General features: G+C 31.9%; 1 protein-coding gene across 1 annotated transcript; it reads left to right on the plus strand.

Moving 5' to 3' along the window:
* Window positions 1-2,554: 2,554 nt before the first annotated feature.
* Window positions 2,555-11,445, plus strand: LOC143046096 (large ribosomal subunit protein mL62-like). The gene is made up of 6 exons (XM_076219082.1): window positions 2,555-2,728; window positions 4,169-4,217; window positions 4,748-4,807; window positions 8,703-8,785; window positions 10,622-10,791; window positions 11,319-11,445. The coding sequence occupies exons 1-6, from the start codon at window positions 2,588-2,590 to the stop codon at window positions 11,395-11,397; spliced, it is 582 nt and encodes a 193-aa protein (XP_076075197.1). The 5' UTR covers window positions 2,555-2,587; the 3' UTR covers window positions 11,398-11,445.
* Window positions 11,446-16,047: the final 4,602 nt, after the last annotated feature.

The following is a 16,047-nucleotide window of genomic DNA, read 5'->3' on the forward strand; positions in this document are numbered from 1 at the left end:
CCCATTTTGTTCGTCGCATAAAACGTTGTTTTTCTCAAGCCAGGTACTTAGACGGTGATTGAGAATATTGCAATAAATTTTGCAAGGCACTGAAATTAAAGTTATCCCCCTGTAATTCAATGGTTGTCTGTCATCATCTGTTCCTTGTTTAAGAATAGGGTTTATGATTCCACTAGTCCACTGAGTTGGAACTCTCCCAATGTTGAAACACCCACTTATAATTTGGAATAATAGATTTACTGCGGTGTCATTTTTCAAAACTTCAGCTGGAATATCGTCTATTCCAGCTGCCTTGCGCAACTTTGCACGTAATACTGCCTGTAAAACTTCCTCCCTGGAGATAGGTTCGTTTAACGGCGAAACATCGACTTCAGTATTAAATGTTGATTCATCAAGGTCCGAGTCACTGTTACCATTTTGATGGAATAAAGTCTGAAAATCGTTTTTCCATTTGTTAAGTACAACATTTTTATCCGTTGCCTCGTTTCCATCCTCGTCCACTATAGCTAATGGTATACAATGTTTACGGTTACTAGCGATGCCTAAATTTCCTATTGACTTCCAAAAGTCACGCTGATTAGTCTCATCGAGTTTGTCTTCAAGTTTCTGTCGCTCTTGACTCTGAAATTGTCTTTTAAATTTTCTGTTTAAGCGATCAAAAGTTTTTCTTTCTACACAATATTCTTCCTTCAGTTTACGCTTTGTACAGTTCGGACCGGTGAAACGTAACCATTTCTTCTCGGATTTGCATACGGTCTTCCATTGGGCTGAAAGATTTTCATTCCAATACGGTTTATAACACATTTTCTTACGTTTATCACGACCAGCAGCTTTGTTATAAGTTGGTAATTTATTATTGATTTCACATTTTACTAAATCCTGAAACTCATCGTATGCATTTTGCACGTCATTTGATATTTCTATATAATTTTCAATTTTCTCAATTGTTTCAATTAATTTCACCTGAATTTCCTGATTCAATAAGAAATCACTAGGAACCGCTCCAAAATTATATTTTATACGTGTATTACTGATCGGTGCATGCTGTGAATTCGGTTTTAAATCGACAGATAATTTAAAATCACAATAAAGCAATGAGTGATCCGGTAAACTATCAGGAATATATGTAATATCATTAGAAATTTCCGACATTGATACTATTTTGAAATCACTGACAAATTCCATATCCTCATAGGGAACACATATGTAATCTACTACTGATTTACCGTTTGTTGATATACATGTAAATTCGTTATCATTATATCGTCCATTTAACATTCCAAAATTGACATCACTTAAAAAATTCACGAAAACATCACCATGGTGGTTTTCTACATGATCTATAACATTTCGTGGTTTCACTAAATCGACGCCTTCTATAAAATCAGAATTAGCACCTACACGTGCGTTCATGTCACCGCATATAAATATTTTTCCTTTATGTTGGTATGAATAAATTTGGTTTAAAAGAGTTTGGAAATAAACGTCGGCATCCACTGGCCTACATGTTCAATTCATTCTTTTTAATTGAATTGAATTAAAACCTGAAGGTAAAATCAACTCTTGTCGAATCAATCGATTGTCGAATACTATACCTTAATTATGGCAAGCCGTTCTCGTCAAAACTATGTTTAAATCCTTTTTTCGAAAACAAATACACACTGAGATTTAAAAACCTGAAATAACACACTGAGAAATCGAAATTACACACTGAGATTTAAAAAAATAAAAAAACACACACTGAGATTTTAGAAAGACACACTGAGATGAAATAAATTGAAAAACACACACTGAGAATTGTTACACCCAATAATTTTACTTCTTTTTCACAATGTATAATATTACCATCTAAATTAAATGAAATGTTTTTATTTTCAGTTTTCTTGCCTATGGCTATTGCCTGAAATTTGTCAGGGTTGGCCTTCATATGATTTAGACTGAACCAATTTATTAGCTCTAAGCTTTCTTTTTCTAAAATATTTACCACAGTGTCTATATCAGAGAGTGAATATGACAAAGTATTGTCATCTGCATAATTATACAATGAACTGCTTGAAACAAAATGAAAAATGTCATTCAAGAAAATGTTAAAAAGTACAGGTCCTAATATAGAGCCTTGCGGCACACCTTTATATATATCTTTCCAGGTACTTATATCTATACCAACTTTTACACATTGTTTTCTTTTACTTAAATAGCTGTCTATCAAGATTAAAGCTGTTTCAGATAACCCATATGCCTTTAGTTTTAAAATTAATAAATTAAGAGGAAGGCAATCAAAGGCTTTCGAGAGGTCCATCAACACAGCAGTGCGTCTTTATGAAATCTCAGTGTGTAATTTTTAATTCTCAGTATGTAATTTTTAATTCTCAGTGTGTGTTTTGAAGTTTTTAAATCTCACTGTGCTTTGTTGTAATTCTCAGTGTGTAAATTTTTCGAAAAATGGTTTAAACATAGTTTTGACGAGAACGGCTTGCCATACTTAATGGCAGTGTGGCAGAAAGTGATATAGAAGCCGGAATTTTGACGTCGTTTCCGACTTCGTAGTATTTACATATTCAGCTAACATTTCCGGTAATTGAAAGTCATGGCACTTCGAGCTTTTTGTAACAAATGTTTATTTAATTCGTCGTTTAAGCAATTGGCAAGTTTTCAACGCCATGGTTTTAAGAGCATATACAGCATAGACAAAATCTACCCGAATAGCAATCCTGATATTTTAAAAGAGGTGATTTCTTATTCCCAAAAATTATGTCTTGAAATGTTATTTTTATATTTTTCTAGTCCAAATAATTATGACGTCTGGCAAGGCTATTTTAACATTTTTCTGGGACGCCTTCCTACGAGTGAGGCGTCCCAGAAAAATATTAAAATAGCCTTGCCAGACGTCATAATTATTTTGACTAATATTTTTCCTACTTACTTCATTACTTTTGGATATTTGGGGAAATATTTTGAACAATTGAGCACACATATTTAGAAATAAATTATTTGCAAGCATTTCAAGTTGTCAGTGAACATTTCAATTTAAAATTGGGTCTCAAAATGTCAAGTTGAGAGCAGATTTCTAAAAGTTCAGCATAAAGTAAAGGCTTCAGAGTTACATGTACATGTATGTCTTAGAAAGACTTCAATTAAAAGATAAAAATAGACTTCCAAGATGTCATAATTACTTTGACTACAGACCCCATGCCATATCCATACTATTGCATAGTAGTACAGTCTAACCGTTTAAGGTTTAAGATTTGGATGACCAAAAAAGAAATTTAACCTTTTCCTCTATATTGTCAACTAGAAAATCTAAAGATTCTGTTTGACCAAAATATTTTTAACTGGAATTTATCGTTCAGACAAGAGTTTGGGATACACTTGTCAGTGGTGGTATCCTAAAAACCTAGTATAGCAGACGAAAGCTAGTTAAAAATCTAATAGATGCTCCACATCTCTGTAAGCATTATTTTATATGGTCTAATATATATAGTTTATAGTAATGACTAAAATTTTTGATATACATTTGTACATGCATATGTCACTTGTACTCATTTTTGTTTGTTCTAACTTAAGATGAACTTTAGAAATATAATTTTGGATCTTGTATGCTAGTTCTTTGAAACTCTTTGTACAACAATATGGCAGATATATTTTTTCACAAGATACATGTATGTAGATATCGTATTCGAACAAGATATAAACCATTTCATAAGTCCTTTGTTATTATTATATTACAGCAAAATGACTTGAGTGTGTAGGTAAAGGTAATATATTTGGTTGGCTTGCTTAATAGGCTAGTAGCTGAACCATAAAGTTATTAATATGTTAGGTACAGTACACTACCATCCTTTCGTGTAATCTAGTTCTAAAGACAGATAGATTGGTTATCTGTCAGACTAGTCTTCTCTTAAAGGAGGGAAACTTTAGTCATCTTGTCACTACATATTCTCAGAAAATATGAATGACAGAAAGGCTCTTTTTTTGGGTAGATTTCTTCTTATTTTATGTCTGTCATACATATGTCCAAATTTAAAGTTTCAATTGTATTGTACAGGAATTGTTTTGTGGTTTCAGTGGGATTTCAGAGGTATAGATCTAAAATAGAATATTTAAAATTGACTTTTTCTTAAACCTATACTCATTTAGCATACATATTAATTGTTTTTCTTGTTTTTAGAACAGATTAGAGCCAGTAAAGCCTGGTTTTACAGGATTCATCCCAGTTGGTATGTTAATACAATATATGCTTATAACACAGTATTCACCTTCTTATAGTGTCAGGATCCATAACCAATTCAACAATAATCTGGTTTATACACTAAAACATTAATTTGCAAAATTTAATTTTTTAGTCCTTTCTGTAAAGATTTGCAGTGTTACATGTATAGTCATAGCATAAGTAGTGTGATAATGAATGCATGGTCACTGTGTTGTGGTCATGTGCGCCAGGTCAACAGAGGTGTGGTCATGATCATAACAGTAATAAAAAAATGGAAACTTAAGTTTACTCCTTATTTACCAAGTACTTCTGGAGAGTCATTACCAAATATTGTTATTTTTGATTGCATTATTGTGAGGCACAAATGTTTGAACAGTATTTGATATCAAGCAAAGGTTCATAGTCTTACATAAATCTGACGGACAGTTCAAAGACATATTTGTTGATACATTGTTTGTATTTAAAAATTACTCAATAACTTTAACTTTTTGAAATAAATAATATACCCTATTTGTTAAAATCCTTGTTTTATTTCAGAAAAATTAGAGATAAAAAGTTCTAGAGGAAGTGGACCAGGAGGCCAAAGTGTTAACAAATGTTTGTATCTTACTTTACAATTTACACTATGGAGTCATTGACAAAAAAACTTGGAAACTTAAAAGATCTTTTATAAAATTGAGAATGGAAATGGGGAATGTGTCAAAGAGACAACAACCCGACCAAATAAAAAACAACAGCAGAGGGTCACCAACAGGTCTTCAATGTAGCGAGAAATTCCTGCACCCAGAGGCATCCTTCAGCTGGCCCCTAAACAAATATATACTAGTCCAGTGATAATGAACGCCATACTAATTTCCAAATTGTACACAAGAAACTAAAATTAAAATAATACAAGACTAACAAAGGCCAGAGGCTCCTGACTTGGGACAGGCGCAAAAATGCGGCGGGGTTAAACATGTTTGTGAGATCTCAACCCTCCCCCTATACCTCTAACCAATGTAGAAAAGTAAACGCATAACAATACGCACATTAAAATTCAGTTCAAGAGAAGTCCGAGTCTGATGTCAGAAGATGTAACCAAAGAAAATAAACAAAATGACAATAATACATAAATAACAACAGACTACTAGCAGTTAACTGACATGCCAGCTCCAGACTTCAATTAAACTGACTAAAAGATTATGATTTCATCATATGAACATCAGGCACAATCCTTCCCGTTAGGGGTTTAGTATCATACCATCATAACATATATGAGAAGAACATAACCCGTGTCATGCCAACAACTGTTTTTAGAATAAATGTGTTTAGTTCCGATGCAAAGACCTTATCAGTGACTCAATATTAACTCCAAAATATGCAATCTTTAATGACTGGACAACAGTATTGTAATTATATCCCTTCTTAATAAGTCTATTCAAAGGTTTTGTAAGTTTCTGAGGTGAATACTGACACCTTTGTGCTTTATAAAGAATATTTCCATAAAAAATTGGATGTGAAATACCTGAACGTATTAGAAGTCTGCATGTTGAGCTATATTTACGAATGATGTCTTTATACCGATGATAAAATTTAGTAAATGTTTTGACTAGTTTGTGATATCGAAAACCCTGGTGTAATAATTTTTCAGTAATACATAAATTTCTCTCGTTAAAATCTAAAACATTATTACATACACGAGCGAATGGTACAAGTTGAGATATATAAACACCGTAAGATGGTGACAAGGGAACGTCACCATCTAAAAACGGATAATTAACGATAGGAAATGAAAAATCATCCCTTTTATCATAAATTTTAGTATTCAGCTTTCCATTAGTGATATAGATATGAAGATCGAGAAAAGGGCAGTGGTCATTGTTAGTATTAGCTTTATTTAAAGTAAGTTCAACAGGATAAATTTCATTAATATACATACTGAAGTCGTCATTATTGAGAGCCAAAATATCATCCAAATATCTAAAAGTATTATTAAATTTGTTTATCAGATGTTGTTTCGATGGGTCTTTGCTTATTTTTGTCATAAATTGTAACTCATAACAATACAAAAACAGGTCCGCAATAAGTGGTGCACAGTTAGTCCCCATTGGAATTCCGATAATCTGACGATATACGGAATCCCCAAAGCGAACAAAAATGTTATCTAGTAAAAATTCAAGGGCATATATAGTATCAAAGCATGTCCAATTAACATAGTTTTTTTGTTTATTGCTACTAAAAAATGACCTAAAAGAGTTTGAACATATATATTCACATTCTGATTTTTTGAATGCCCATTTAATTAGGTGTGTGAATTTTTTCTTGATGAGAATGTGAGGCAATGTGGTATACAGGGTAGAAAAATCAAAACTTTGAACAGATTCAAAATCATCAATATAAGCATGCAATTTATCAAGTACTTCCAACGAGTTCTTGACACTCCAAAAGTAATTTATTCCACTATTTTCGAAGGCCTTATTTGAACAATTTATTATCAGGTTTTTAATTGTACCAAGTGTGCTGGTAAGAAGAATAGACAATTTAGTAGTTGAACAATGACTTGAAGACGAAATAAATCTATATTTGTAAGGGGTTTTGTGTAACTTCGGAAGCCAATACATAGTTGGGACTTTCATTGTATTTGGCTCTGCTTGTAAAGCGGTGGCTAAAAGTTTATGTTTGTTACAGATTTCGTTTTCTGAAAATGGAGTAAGTTGGAATGTTGGTGAATTGGTGATTTCCTTTTATGAATATATCAAAATTGTCAAAGAATTTCTGGGATACGATTGCTTTCAAACAATCTGTAGACTTTTACCATTGACTCAGGGCTATGCCCTCACGTCAACCATTTTATTCTAAACATTAAGGAACATCTCAGATTCTTGAGATTGTCTTGCTTTAAAAGGTAAAAACAAACAAAAGGATTGAATTTAAACAACTGTCATATAATGTTCTTCTCATAATCTTCATGTTTTGATATTTCCCTTGACTTATATGCATATTTTTAACAACAAGGAAAATCAGAATTAAGCAGTATTTATATTTAGTGATTTTATAAATTTAGAAACACGTCAGAGGGAATTACCAGATTTGATAAAATGCGAGAGTTCTCTGAATTCCGATAAATCTATTTCTGTAATATAAGAACCGAAGTGGAGTTTTTCTTACATTGTATATGTCACCGTTATGAAACTGATATTGGATATTGTACTTCCATAAAGAAATGGAGAACCATCTAGGTCATTTAGTTAAAATTGAATATACGTCCTTGCTACAAATCACAAGTCTAGGGTTTGTTAAAGTAATTATGCGCATGCATAACGTTTTCTTGATTGAATGATTGCTCTGGATTCCCAACTTCATTGATTAATTTGAAACGCATGAGATCCTTTCTATGTCAGTCTGCTATTGACAGTTATTGTTGTTGCATTATTTTAAATCATATGCATCATTTAAATTAAAATAAATGTAGTCCACAAGGTAAAATTGTAACTAGAACACCTCTTCAGCTGAAATGGAGTCTTCCATATTATTGCTTTGAGTTGTCTCCCTTATACTTCCTTCAACAATTCTGAATCAAAATACGATGATACGTCAAGAAAGATTTAATCGTTCTGTCGATAGACGTGGTATTGTATTAAAAGCGATCGCAATTTAAACAGAGGAATGTGTACGGAAAGGAGTCATGCCCACTGACCCAAAGGAAATTAAATATTTAAAGAGTTAGAAATGGGATTCCTCCTAGAATTCACGTAGGAAAATAGGTGATAAGGTATGAAGTGAATACCTTCTCTCACTCTCAGTGACAGCTGAGGAAAGTAAATTTGGAATTGATAGTACAAAAATAAAACTCAATAATTACATTATTCATACACTTGTATCGATGATTGGCTATTTTTAAAGTTGAATAACTATTCAGAATACGTAAATTACATTTTACATGTGCAGTTGAATTATTCTTGAAAATAATACTAATACATGTATCAATGAAAACAATGGCAATCATATCCCTCAGAGCAATCATGCTCATTGATTATTAGGCTTATTGCCCTTTAAGAAACATGCTGACCTTCATTTCACTTGAACTTGCTGGAACAACTGGTTTTTTTTCTTTAACATGTTTAAGTATTATCAATATAACATATTATTGTAAAGGGAGTGATTGCCCCTTAGATAAAATATAAAAGTTCAGGAAGGCAAAACTCAGTTCCCAGATGTCCTGTAAATGAAAGATGTCAGGCTGTTGTTAGACTATACAGAAAAGAAGTCAATGACATATCAGTTTGTTGATATGAAGTTATTTCGAGTCAGTTTATAATCATGATTCTTGCCAGTATGTTTCATTATCTTGTATGATAAGATTTATCCATGTAAACCTGGTTTTTCACTGACATCAATGGGAAATTGATATGCAAGTACTTTTTTCGTAATTATTTCATAACTTATTAAATATAAAGCTGTATATTTTGTAAACAATGTTATTGATTCAGGAATATTTTGATATTTATTACAGCAAATAATAAAGTAGAAATAAGATTCCATGTTGCCTCTGCTGATTGGATACCTGACAACCTTAAAGACAAATTTCTTGAGCAGGTAAAATAATTTCTACATGAATATCAAAATACATAAAACCAGTACAGTAGGACAGTCAGTAACATCAATATTCCTTTGATGTATCTATCATAAGAATATCAGGCTACCATCCAAAGGAAGCAAACAATAGACAATGAAATATACATTTACACTGCTAAACGGAATTGTGTGTGATAGATGAATCTCAGGGACGGATTTCATGTCAAGGTAAAGGAAGCACTTTCCTCAATTCCCCCTGCCATATTGGATATATATGAGCTATGGATTGCATTGAAGCTGAGACATTTTAACATATGTGGATGAAATTGAATTGTCTGATTACAAAGTGAGATAAAATTTGACATAAATTAACATATTCCAAAACCCCTTGTCAAGTAATTGATCAAGTAAAAAATCCATATTTCACACAAAAGTTCACTGGAAATCCATTAATATTAAATAACTCAAATGGTGTTTTCTCCTTTATTCTATTGTCCTCTGCTTTTTAAATGGTTAAGCTTATCGACTTGTTAAAAATAGTGTCATTTGCAATATCACTTCACAGAGAGTTTCTGTTTACAAATATTTTAGTAACCCAATTTTTGGCACATTAAGGATACTGACTCAACTCCATTATTACATAAACATAGATGAGTAACAGCTAATCTATTAATAGCACAAGTATTAATTGATAAACTAAAAGGAATAACATTATTGGAACATTTTTTGTTTGATGTTTATTTCATTTCCTTATGTTGTGACAATGTCTTTCATCTTTAAATTTTCCACATTTTCATCTCTGGAATACATGGCCAATTTTTACCAACAGGGATAATGTATGTAACATCTTCTACCAACTGTACTCATTATGTATCAATGAACATCTCACAGCTTTCCCTATTTGGTTCTAATTGAACAGTAAACATGGGTACCAGTACTAAAGGCAATTTTTATGGGTTGTTTTTGAAAGTCCTCTCTGAAACTTCAAGGTTTGAAACTTTACAGAACTGATGGTTATGAGATTCCTTGTTTAGATTTGATTTGGTTGCCTACACAGTAGTCATAGTGGCACATAGTTCCCATCAAAAGTTTGAAAAACAAAATCAACCTTTTTCAAGAAACTGCTAGGTCAAATTAAACCAAATATTTTTTTGTTTCCATTCTCTAACTTAAGTTTGCCTCAAAGTAATGTTATGAAACTAAAACAAAATCACAAAACTCCGATCAATTACAAATTTGGGTAGCATCACTTTTGCTGTACTTCAGTTATGTCCCTTTATAAAATTAATGGCAAGTGGGGGAATCATCTGTGTCTCATGGACACATTCCCCATGTACAATATAAATATAACAGATATGAACTAACAACAACCACTGAAAACAGGCGATTTTTGACAGACACAAAAGAATGTGAGTTAAACATGAAATTAAATCCCTGACTTCATAATTTACCAAATGTTGACTGTGGTTGACTGTGCTCAAAATATCTCTGTGTCAGTAATTTATATGTCAAATATTTAACTTTCTCAAACTCAAAACAGGCAATGGAAAACTAAAACACTGGATGAATGACAGACTTGTAAATCTCAGACACTGTTGTGCAAGATTCCATATTCTATATGATTGCTCTTCGTAAGAAAGTTGAAATCTAATCATTAGGTTTCTATGATTTACCATTCCTGCACTTTTTCCAGTATAAGAATCAGAAGATATGGTATGATTGCCAATGAGACAAATATTCACCAGAGTCCAAATGACATGAATGTATAAAGCATTGTTCACTAAGTTATACCACAATTTGATTAATTTGTTTAATTACTAAGTTCAAGTTGCCAGATTAACTTTTTTTTATTTTCAGGAAAAAAACAGAATTAATAAAGAAGGATATTTTATAACTATGTCTCATAAAACACGTAAACATATATTAAATCAAAGTGATTGTATAAATAAAATCAGGACAGCCATATATGAATGTATGATTGAAAGAGAACCTCCATCAGAAGAGCATTTAGAGAAACTGAATAAAAGGTTAGTACCAAATTTCTCATTTTTTTTGCCACCAGCTGATTATTTTTCTTTTGGTTATCACAACATGTATGTTGTAAAATTGTGTTTTTTTGTCGTTTCTTCATTGGTCAAAATTAAATTATAAGGTCAACTGACAACCTCTGATTCTGTCAATTCCTGATGACATTTATAAAAGCTTCAAAATTTCAGTTAGATTTACTTTAATTACCTATAAAATAATACTTTTTTTTTTCTCATGAAGTAAATGGATTAATTGGACAGAAATCAATATGTGCAGCACTCATACCATTGACAATGAAAATTGCACCTCTTTAAACAATCATTTACCTAATACCCCTCATGTTCACCTTCCAGGGATCAAAGCGTAATTTCACTGCACAGGATGAAAATATGTCATGTCAGACACAGTTTTTACCCATTTATTACAAATGTGTAAACTGTGACTTACATTAAACTACTTAAATACTTATGAGATACAGTTTATGAGTAATCTTTTTGGAAATTATTATTTTTTAAAATTTTTGTAGGCTAGAGAAACAACAAAGGGAACGGTTACGTGAGAAAAGGAGTCATTCTTTGAAGAAACAGGACAGAAAAACTTTATGATACATTACTATTTGTTTTTATTATTTTGTAAATAAAAATTAAGGTGTATATAGTTCCATTAATTACATGTAATTATAATTGTTGAAAAAACTTCAAACAAACAGATAAACGAATTGTGTGTTATAGATCTGTTTCCTAAATATCAGTTTTTCCAACCTTACAATTGTTTTATCCAACACTGGTGTTATAATAAATTGTATATTTCTTGCTTAACTACAATAGTAGGGTACATCATATTTTCTGGATTGTGTGTCTGTCCATTCTGATAGTGCGAGTGGGGCATCCTTGTAATATGGACACATTCTTGTTATTTAGCATATTTACCTGACGATATCAGGATATCGGTATTTAGTCAGATCTTAACATGAACTTGTGATTTGTTACAAACCGGTATTTTTGAAAATAAACAAACAAATGTCGAAATGTTCAGGACTTAATTAAATCTGTTTTTTGGTAAGATAATGCAAGCTTACGATTTTTATTGTGTCTTACACTTTGAGAAGCAAATAATCTTTTACTACTTAATTGAAATAGTGTGTAAAAACGTTAATTTTGAGCTATGAAAGTCAAGTGGCTCGAGCATTTTTCTGAGAAAGTTTTAAAAAATTTCAAAGAAATATTTTTTACAGTGGGTTAGCTTTCATTAGTATTTCACTATCCTATAGATTAATAACTTTTGGTTATATTTATAATTTAGAATCTTCACTGAAGGTGGAGCACGAATGCACAGTTAATTAATTATATTGATGTGCCATTTGTATGCAAGAGTGACATTCCTTTGTATTATGTGGCGATTCAAAAAAAAAGTAATGCGAGTATTGTCTCCCTTTAACAGGTTCATTATTTTATAATTAAGTATAGGTTCCTGATATCATTTTGAATGTATCAATTCAATATTTTTCAGTTTTTGTTATTGGTGTATCAAAAACTTTGATGTACGAATATAATTTCATAAATTTGAAACGTTTAAAATGATTACATACCAATATAAGGTTACAAGAGCGCAATTATTTGTTTACATTTTAACGGCAAGTTTTTTACCCCAAGATGGTACTCAGAATAGAATCCTATACAGCTTCTGATTGGATGATACAGGATTGGAATTACATTTAATCGAAAGCTTATCCAATTAGGTGTAAAAATTGCCGAAACTCATATTCACATTTTAAGAAGTATAGAAAATATCTTTGATTTCTGCACGTAGGAGCCATTAAAAATATGCCCTTTTCATTAAGCGAAAAAAATAGACGATCTTTTTCAACTGCATTTTAAGTCAATTTGAGCCGCATGACCCTATATATTTTTTTGATTGTAATGCAACACTGGCATTTCTAGTAACAGGAACTGCTACTCATTTTTTTCCTAGTTTGTGTAGTCTTCGAGAAAAAAAATACGGAACACCAGTGGTACCCTATGGAAAATGCATTACGAATAATTGCGCTCTTGTAACCATAAAGAACTGTTCATCATTTTTGAAAAACACTATAAATGAAAGTCGACTTATTTATCTCCCCTTCATGATAGATTGATTGGGAAATTAACCAGAGTGATTTATTATTAATCACAGAGAGGGACTAGCAAGCAATTTTTAATTGTAACTTATTTAACGTTAAAAGACTTTTCCACTATAAACGAATAATACTTTATACAAATATAAGGACTTTGTTAGCTAAATCTACAAATTTTATTAGATACTAGAACACACCTGCGAAATCGCGGGCATATACAGCTTGTGAACTATTGTAGGATGATTTTTTGTCAAAGATATTATGTATGGAGAATTTCATAAAAGGTATGAAAAGCTCTCTTCCTTTTCCAAAGTCCGATATTTGTTTCCTTTCTGTTAAATTCAATTATTTTGTGTTTCTGGCCTCAGACCACAATTATTCTTCCCCTTTGCTACAATGCTTCTTTTGGTAAAAGTCAAATCAAATTAAAAATTTGCACCGTTTCAAACATGAAATAAATGTAACTGCTTATATATAGACCATTATTAGTCTAATAAAATCCTATGCTTCTAGGACAATCCATCAGTGCTTTTTCTTTTAAGAGCCTTATTAACATGCCAATGGTAGGATATGAATCATGTATAAATGACCAAGACCGACTAAGGCTAATTTGAGGGGTGGTCGGAGGGGTCCTGATCCCGAGATCTCAGGCTTTAAACCATGAAATCCTGAGATGCAGAATTTAAAGAAATTCATATCCCGAAATCGAAAAATATATTCCTGGATCACGTAAGGATCAATCCAAAAATCAGGAGCTTAAACACACCCGATCCCGACACCCCCAAAAAGGTCCTGTCTTCCTCTAATCTCTACCTTACTTTCATTTTTGCCAAATCACTATTTTCCCTTTTAACAATAAATGTGTATGCCCCATTTATGGGCATTATGTTTTCTAGTCTGTGCATCCGTGCGTTCGGTCGTCCGTCCGTCCGTCTGTCCCGCTTCAGGTTAAGGTTTTTGGTCGAGGTAGTTTTAGATGAAGTTGAGCATGTTTTACTTATTTTGATATATATGCAAGTGGTATGACCCCTTAAATAGTAAGCATTTCAAAGAAAACAGTAAACAGAATCAGGGACTTTCTATACTAACATAGAAAGTCCCTGACAGAATACAGAGAGTATCTATATTCAAGTAGTATAATCGTAGTTTACATGTAGATAAACGTGAAAAATAATTGTCCTCTCTAAGGAGGTATAATAGTTGTGATTCTTGCGATCGAAACACCATGATATGGAGAACGCTCTGAATGGCTTATTTATTTTTCATTTTTATACGACCGCAAAAATTTTAATTTTTCGTCGTATATTGCTATCACGTTGGCGTCGTCGTCGTCCTGCGTCGTCGTAAAAGTGAATAGAAATCTATGAAATTTTAACACAAGGTTTATAACCACAAAAGGAAGGTTGGGATTGATTTTGGGAGTTTTGGTCCCAAAATTTTAGGAATTAGGGACCAAAAAGGGCCCAAATAAGCATTTTCTTGGTTTTCGCACCATAACTTTAGTTTAAGTAAATAGAAATCTATGAAATTTTGACACAAGGTTTATGACCACAAAATAAAGGTTGGGATTGATTTTATGAGTTTTAGTTCAAACAGTTTAGGAATTAGGGGCCAAAAAAGGGCCCAAATCAGCTGGTTTTCGCACTATAACTTTAGTTTAAGTAAATAGAAATCTATGAAATTTAAACACAAGGTTTATGACCACAAAAGGAAGGTTGGGATTGATTTTGGGAGTTGAGGTCTGAACAGTTTAGGAATTAGGGGCCAAAAAGGGGCCCAAGTAAGCATTATTCTTGGTTTTCGCACCATAACTTTAGTATAAGTAAATAGAAATCTTTGAAATTTAAACACAAGGTTTATGACCATAAAAGGAAGGTTGGGTTTGATTTTGGGAGTTTTGGTCACAACAGGTTTTTAGGAATAAGGGGCCCAAAGGGTCCAAAATTGAACTTTGTTTGATTTCATCAAAAATTGAATAATTGGTGTTCTTTGATATGCCGGATCTAACTGTGTATGTAGATTCTTAATTTTTGGTCCTGTTTTCCAATTGGTCTACATTAAGGTCCAAAGGGTCCAAAATTAAACTTAGTTTGATTTTAACAAAAATTGAATCCTTGGGGTTCTTTGATATGCTGAATCTAAAAATGTACTTAGATTTTTGATTATTAGCCCAGTTTTCAAGTTGGTCCAAATCGGGGTCCAAAATTAAACTTTGTTTGATTTCATCAAAAATTGAATAATTGGGGTTCTCTGATATGCCAAATCTAACTGTGTATGTAGATTCTTAATTTTTAGTCCCGTTTTCAAATTGGTCTACATTAAATACCAAAGAGTCCAAAATTAAACTAAGTTTGATTTTAATAAAAATTTAATTTTTTGGCTTTTTTGACATGCTGAATTTAATCATGTACTTAGATTTTTGATTATGGGCCCAGTTTTCAAGTTGGTTCAAATCAGGATCCAAAATTATTATATTAAGTATTGTTAAATAGCAAGAAATTTTCAATTGCACAGTATTCAGCAATAGCAAGAAATCTTCAATTGCACAGTATTGTGCAATAGCAAGAAATTTTCAATTGCACAGTATTGCGCAATAGCAAGAAATCTTCAATTGCACAGTATTGTGCAATAACAAATATTTTCAATTGCACAGTATTGCGCAATAGCAAGAAATATCTAATTGCACAATATTGTGCAATAGCAAGAAATTATTTTCAATGGGAGTTATCTTTCTTTGTCCAGAATAGTAGTTGAATCAACTTAAATCATGGTTTTATACAATATACAATGTATATTCACTTTTACTACCAACTGATAAATTAAAACAATCTTTACCATTCAGTGATAACAAGCACTTTTTGTTACATTTTAATATTTTATGATGTATTTAAATGAGTAGTTATTGTTGCAAACTTTATTAGAAATTTGAATTGAGATCAGTTTTGAAAAAAGGGAAAGGGGGATGTGAAAAAAAAATTGGGGGGGGGGGGGGGGGGGTCAATTTTTCTCATTTCAGATTTCATAAATAAAAAGAAAATTTCTTCAAACATTTTTTTGAGAGGATTCACATTCAACAGCATAGTGATTGCTCAAAGACAAAAAAAATTTTTTTAAGTTCATTAGACCAAATTCATTCTGTGTC

The sequence above is a fragment of the Mytilus galloprovincialis genome, chromosome 9 (genome assembly GCF_965363235.1).
Source record: "Mytilus galloprovincialis chromosome 9, xbMytGall1.hap1.1, whole genome shotgun sequence".
NCBI lineage: Eukaryota > Metazoa > Mollusca > Bivalvia > Mytilida > Mytilidae > Mytilus > Mytilus galloprovincialis.